Genomic DNA, 6,290 nt, shown 5'->3' with positions numbered 1-6,290 from the left:
CAGCCGCCGCCGCCACTCCGGCGCATCGCCTGGGCCTGGCTTGCGCTTGCGCCGCCATCGCTGTGCCCCGCCTCTGCCCGGCTCGCACACACGCTGCCGCCCTTTCCACCAGGGCCGATCGACGCGTTCAGCATGAAGGTTCCATCACTCGATGCCTCGCGAATTCCCCGCCCTGCGCGTTCTGGAGGCCCTTGGGCTGGGCCAGACCACGGAGACTCTCAATCATCGGCACACTGCACACGGATGTCCTCAGTTGTAGGCTACAGCAACATTTGCTTCGTGGTGTATTTGGATATCTCGGCCGCGGCATTGGTACGTATCCTAAGCGTCGTCACGGACGAGTAGGTGTGGGTGGTTGCAGATATGGACTTGTGCGATAGCGAGGCTGTGATTTAACATTGCATTGGCCACACCATCACCTTGAAGTATAAATTAATGGCAGTCCGTACCCAAGAAAGGCCAGAAGATGCAACGGACCCCAACCTAACCTTCTGCGCCTTGGTCGGGTTGACTTTGATGGATGGCGGCGGACGCCGGTGCATTCATCAGCTACGCTCGGCCTCACCATGAGTTAGCCAGATGCAGCTGTTTGGGCAAAGCATTGGACGGCCACAACTCTACAAGCACTCTCACGGAGGTTCTCATAACAGCAGGCAAGCCATTTGCTCTCGTACTAGAATTATCAATCGTCAGCAGAATTAACCTGAATACCTTATGCCTTTCTAGCTAGCTAGAGTGCTAGGCTACAATTTATCACTTGAAAAATACGCTTGGTAGAGTAACTACAATACAACTTCGAATAATCAGCTTGAACGTCTCGCTGTAAACTTTCACCAAGACCGAAACATTGTATGCTCAAGCGAAAATTAACAACTTAAACTAATCCACTCAATCTTGCTATAGATTCTATCATGGAATCACGGAATAGGCTAACTGAAAATACGATAAGAGTTCTTCAGATTCTCAAAAGCTGTGACTTTGCCATGACAAACAAAATCTCCTCGTTTCTCTTTGGTCTCCGTCGAACTGCCTAACTCAGAGAGCTAACCACACGAGCAGTGCGCAACGCATAAGCAGACTAGTTTCAATCATCTACCCCCTAGCGATTAATAACCAAAGGTGCAAATATACACACGTGCAACAAGCGCATTCAGATTTCCAGCTTCGCAAACTTGTGGTCACACCGACGCCATCGTTTCATGTAAAGACCTCTTCAATCATTCAGGATTTGAAGCATAGCATTTTTCTTCCACAGAAGATGTTCCTGCAGTTGTAGCACAAGAAACTAGTGTTAAAATGTTTCAAACCACAGCAACTAGGAACCTAGCATCCTCTTTCACATATGTACATTTTAGAGCAAGTAGACTTAGATAACGATGAAATTCCTTAATAGAAACATCAAGCATAGCAAGACCATAGTGGTGCCAAGCTCTGAAACACTGAAGGGGGCACTCGAATCAATTTCAGTGGTAGTCCTAGTATACTGCAGCAGTCACAGTAGATAAACAGCATATGTTTCTGCACATTTAACGGGGAAAGCTGAGATCCACTGATCCTCAATATAAACAAGTAAACATATTTAACATCTCTGAACTGCATGATGGATAATGGAATTACTGAAGTCTTTTATGAAACTAACAGAAATGAAAAGCGGCATAGACTCAGGTAGGCTGTTGCATCAAGTAAATGTATTTAAAGCATGTAATTTAGGTTAACTAAGTAAACAATCGCCCGTTCAAGGCTAATTTATGAATCCATCCAGTCGCTGACGTAAACGATCTTGCGATCATGTCAAGAATTCTACGAACAATAAACTTTATGACCCACTGATAAAATAAGAATAGTAATGAAGTCTATTTCGATAGTATCTACTATTTCCATGAAAAAAGGAATAGTAATGAAATCATATTTACTTACATAATTGAACATCCTCGTCGTGATTTCTTTTTCTTCTTTTCTCTGAGTTTAGTTGGAGGTTGGATTACAACTTTGATGGCAGCATCAAACACAGCTTTGACATTCTACATGTTAGTGAAATTTTCCAAAGTAAGATAATTGTCCAGGATGCAATAACAAGTTGGAAAAAAAAGACTACAAAGAAAGCCATAAATACTAGAGCAAGGGCACACAATTCCCATACAGCAACTTTACCTGCTGTGTCTTTGAGCTGCACTCAACGTAATACATAGCACCAATTTGTCTACGAAGTTCCTCGCCCTGCAAGGTGGAAATGTCAAGGTCAAAAACATTTTTCAGAAGCCAGAATTCATTCATATCAATTAACAGGCACTAGAGATATACCTGTGCTGTGGCAACAGGTGTCAACCCAGGATGGTCCAATAAGTAGTGCTTGTCTTCACGAAGATCTGTAAGTAACATCATGATTTGCAAATATTTAAATCACTATCTAACAGAGGAATGTTGCTGTAAGATTAAGGTCAAATGATACTAAACCAGATGTCCTTCATAGATGTATTAGGGTTCCTCACCCCAGCAGTAATTGGATGATTGTTGACGGGAATAAAATTGCAGAGGCTAGCATTCACGGCTGAAAGTATTAGGGTTTTCTACTCCGCTACTTTAAAGATCCATATTCAATGGTACGAAAGTTTATAGTTATTACATATAAACACAACGTTTCATGCACTTCCAAAAATAACTTAAAGCTTTCCACATTTACTAAGTTGCACTAGAAATATAAATTTGTGGTCAGTTCCTTGTCGACCTTCTTGCTACCAACTATGCAGATGATAACATCTCTTTTCATTACAATTTTACAAGGATCACTATCAGTGGAGTCAAAACTCAAAACTAAAATTAATTCCAACAGTGCAGAGAAAAAGAGATGCTAACAACTTAACATGATAGAATTCCTAGTCAGACTACAATAAACCAAGCCCACCCAACTTTATGCATAACTGAAATCAGCATGCTCGTGTTGTCAACACAACTCACCCAATTTTGTGCCAACCAATACAATGGGCACCCCAGGTGCATAATGCTGAAGCTCCGGTATCCACTGAAGAGAAAAAAGCAAAGACAAAACATTCAAATCTCTAGGAAATTCCAAACAAATATGAACTCTTACGAACAAGTGTTAAAAAAGTAAGAAACCAAGATAGTGCATTTCATCACCTTCTTCATGATATTCTCATAGCTAGCTCGGCTCACAAGTGAGAAGGCAAGCACGAAGACATCAGCGCCACGGTAGCTTAGAGGCCTCAGTCGGTTGTAATCTTCCTGCCCTGAAATAATGTGATCATGTGAGCTTTAAGTTACCCAAAGAATCCTCAAAAAGCAAACTTTTCAGCTACAATTAGCAACTGAGTAAGAAAATACATATAATTCACAAGTACATTAGGACAAATAAAGCAATCGAATATAGAGCTCAAATTACCCGCAGTATCCCAAAGGCCCAAATTCACTGTGGTGCCATCAACAACTACGTTTGCGCTGAAATTGTCGAACACCGTAGGTATGTAGTCCTGCGCATCACAAATTTGATGAATCAGCGACAAGCAATCCGAAAGTGCTTGCAGAGGCAAACCAACTAATCCACTACAGGAGTCAGGAAAGCACCCTAAAAGCAAATTGAGAAGATCGAGCTTTTGCACATTACATGGTCTCCAAGAAAACAAAATCAGCAAAAATACTGAAAAATCATGGCTCGGAATGAAAGCTCCAAACTTCACAAGAAATCAACCAACAGGCCTTTGGCACAGGAACCTGTGAGAGAGATAAGAAGTGCTCACAGTGGGGAACTTGTTGCTGGTGTAGCAGATGAGCATGCAGGTCTTGCCCACGGCGCCGTCGCCGACCGTGACGCACTTGATGAACCGGGAGGCGCTGGACGCCATGGCCGCGCGCCCCTCTCCGATACTCCGAGCCAAGTGAAGGGGCGAAGCGGAAGAGGAGGGTGCGAGGACACGGGAGGGGAGGGCAAGTGCCTTCTTGGTGGCGTTTGGTGCGTGACTTCTCGGCGAAGTGAGTGAAGAGGGTCACATGCTTCTCACCTCACTGCCTAGAGAAGCGCCCTGCTCTCTCTCACTCTTCATTTTATTCTCGCTGTCCTATTGGTATCTTGTTTAGGCATGGTCTCCTCATGCCATTGGTACAGCAAGCAGCTCCTTCTCTCTCTAGGATGGTTCCTCTGGGAATAATAAACTGCAACTCTGGGGCCTATGATATGCCAATTTTGCAAACGGGCAGGGCAACAGCAGTTGGTTGGCCAGCAAGGCCCCTCACCAAACAGCTTCTATTCACATTTGGAACAAGAAGAAAACGTGTCGATAATTTTGTGAGGAAACACTTTCATCGTATGGGAATTTTTGAATAATGAAATGGATCCCAACAACTTCAGCGGGCATAGTTGGTCACTTGGTCTCATGCATTCCAAATGATCCTTAATTTGTTTTTGCGTCGTTTGGTTTTCTTCGTGATGGTACTATGCTGTTGAAATCTTCTTAGTGCAGTCTAGTTTCGTGATGATTTCTTTTTAGAGATATCTCACTGTTGTTGAAAATGTTAAATAATCATATGTTCCATTAAAAGTCCACTTTTTTTTTTTATTGAACCCGAGTGTGCACTATCGAATCTCTAAAGCTCAAAGGGTTGCAAAATTAATGTCAAGACAATACTGTTATAGGTGGAAATGTTTGAACGTTTGCAATGTTCCCCCCGAAAGGTGCTATATCTAAGCTACCACCACTTAAATATGCAGTGCAATAGATTGAAATTACTACTATGCATATCTATCACTAAAATTTAAATAGAAATAGTTATTAATTACGAGATACTAATGCTGCAAGAGATACCTGTATCTTAGAAAGAGATATAAAAAAAAGATAATATATGTCAACGTATTTAAAAAATAGATAACATATCGGCGTATTTACAAATCTAGCACATGTATTTGGCACCTTAAAAATCCGAAAATCCAATTTCGATCCATTAAAATCCGAAAGCAACCCAGGCCAACTGATTTCGGCAATTCAGATGCCGAATACAACACTGTTCCCCGTAATCAGCACCTTATGTACCGAAAGCTCTTTGTATTCAGTAACTAAGGTGCCAATATGGCACTGGCATACATTGCTGTATTCGACACCTAAGTTGCTGAAATCACGCCGGTCGAGTCACGTCACGTCTTGTCCGTGCTATAGGTGCATGCGAATTTTGCAGCCCACTAGTAGCTTAGCAGTGAGGAGAGATTTTTTTCATACATTTCTTTATTCACTTGATGTAAATTGATGGGTGTAATTATGTGAAGTAACATTAGGATGATACAATTCAAATTTATCAAACAATAGTAGTTGTGAAATACAATTATCATATAACCCGGTACATAGGTTATATATAATAATAAACAAATATTGGTATGTACGGTACGCCTAATGACTAACTTAATAGCGTCATATTGCTAAACCTAACATGCCTTAGAAAATAAAAATAGACCGGGTTATTATAAATGCTCTCTACTGAGTACACCTAGGATATTTGACTTTCCTCAGGGCATCAAGGCCCTTCGCCTTAGCGCGATGGGCCATTTACCACTTCCTTTCCCTCTCTTCTTCGCGAGCTTTAGTCGCGGTGCGCTCTTCCACCGCCTTCCTCATATGCTCCTCCTACTGACATTTCAACCATAGTTCCTCCTGTTGTTGCTCGTACACCCGACGTTCATACACTTCCCTCTTTCACCGCATGCTCATATCGACCCACTAGACAAATGAAATAAGAAGGAAGATTAATAAGACAGTGTATAAAATAGTATGAAAAGTACCACATAAGTGATCTATATTGCTATATCGGTGGGTACTCATATGGTGTATGTTGAGACTTGTCATACTGGTAGTTGGCACATATAAAAAAGTATAGACCATATGTGTAGGAGATGTCATGAGACTCGCGAAGCCTACAATGGTCACCACAGAAGCACATCGGCGGTTCGATCCCCTAAGAGATGAAAATCTCCCAATACTTCTTGGGTGGGTTTGGTGAGGCTAAAGAAGATATTGCAGTTGAGATAGCTGAGGAAGGAGCGATCTATCCATCTATCCATGGATGAGGGGGTTGTTTATAATGGATGAGGGGAGTTGTTTATAATGGATGAGGGTTGGTGCATGGACTGAGTGCACAAGATTGGTTGGGTCAATAGGCACCTCAATCGAACTCCCTACGTGTTGACAATTCTGAATTGTTAGGAGCTTCCCGTGCAAAACTGCGGTACGTTCTCCATAATAAATATGTAAAATCATACCATATCTGGTAAACAAACGTACGTGTAATATAAT

At 42.0% G+C, this 6,290-nt stretch overlaps 1 protein-coding gene across 1 annotated transcript; it reads right to left on the bottom strand.

The window, feature by feature from the left end:
* Window positions 1-774: 774 nt before the first annotated feature.
* LOC133921264 (rac-like GTP-binding protein 3) lies at window positions 775-4,140 on the bottom strand. The gene is made up of 8 exons (XM_062366065.1): window positions 3,753-4,140; window positions 3,398-3,485; window positions 3,136-3,245; window positions 2,956-3,019; window positions 2,302-2,366; window positions 2,152-2,217; window positions 1,918-2,021; window positions 775-1,264 (listed from the first exon to the last, which is right to left on the bottom strand). Exons 1-8 carry the CDS (start codon window positions 3,855-3,857, stop codon window positions 1,222-1,224), a joined length of 645 nt encoding a protein of 214 aa, XP_062222049.1. The 5' UTR covers window positions 3,858-4,140; the 3' UTR covers window positions 775-1,221.
* Between the last annotated feature and the right edge of the window lie 2,150 nt (window positions 4,141-6,290).

This window comes from Phragmites australis, chromosome 6 (assembly GCF_958298935.1).
Source record: "Phragmites australis chromosome 6, lpPhrAust1.1, whole genome shotgun sequence".
Lineage (NCBI taxonomy): Eukaryota > Viridiplantae > Streptophyta > Magnoliopsida > Poales > Poaceae > Phragmites > Phragmites australis.
Note: the sequence above shows the minus strand (reverse complement) of the source record. Positions and strands in the feature narration are given on the sequence as shown.

Excerpts from the sequence above, each read along its gene's own strand:
- LOC133921264 (XM_062366065.1), bottom strand. The coding sequence starts at position 3,857 with ATGGCGTCCAGCGCCTCCCGGTTCATCAAGTGCGTCACGGTCGGCGAC. Across the intron at positions 3,486-3,752 it reads CCAGCAACAAGTTCCCCACT|GACTACATACCTACGGTGTT; the intron begins GTGAGCACTTCT and ends TGTGATGCGCAG. Across the intron at positions 2,218-2,301 it reads CACCTGTTGCCACAGCACAG|GGCGAGGAACTTCGTAGACA; the intron begins GTATATCTCTAG and ends TCCACCTTGCAG.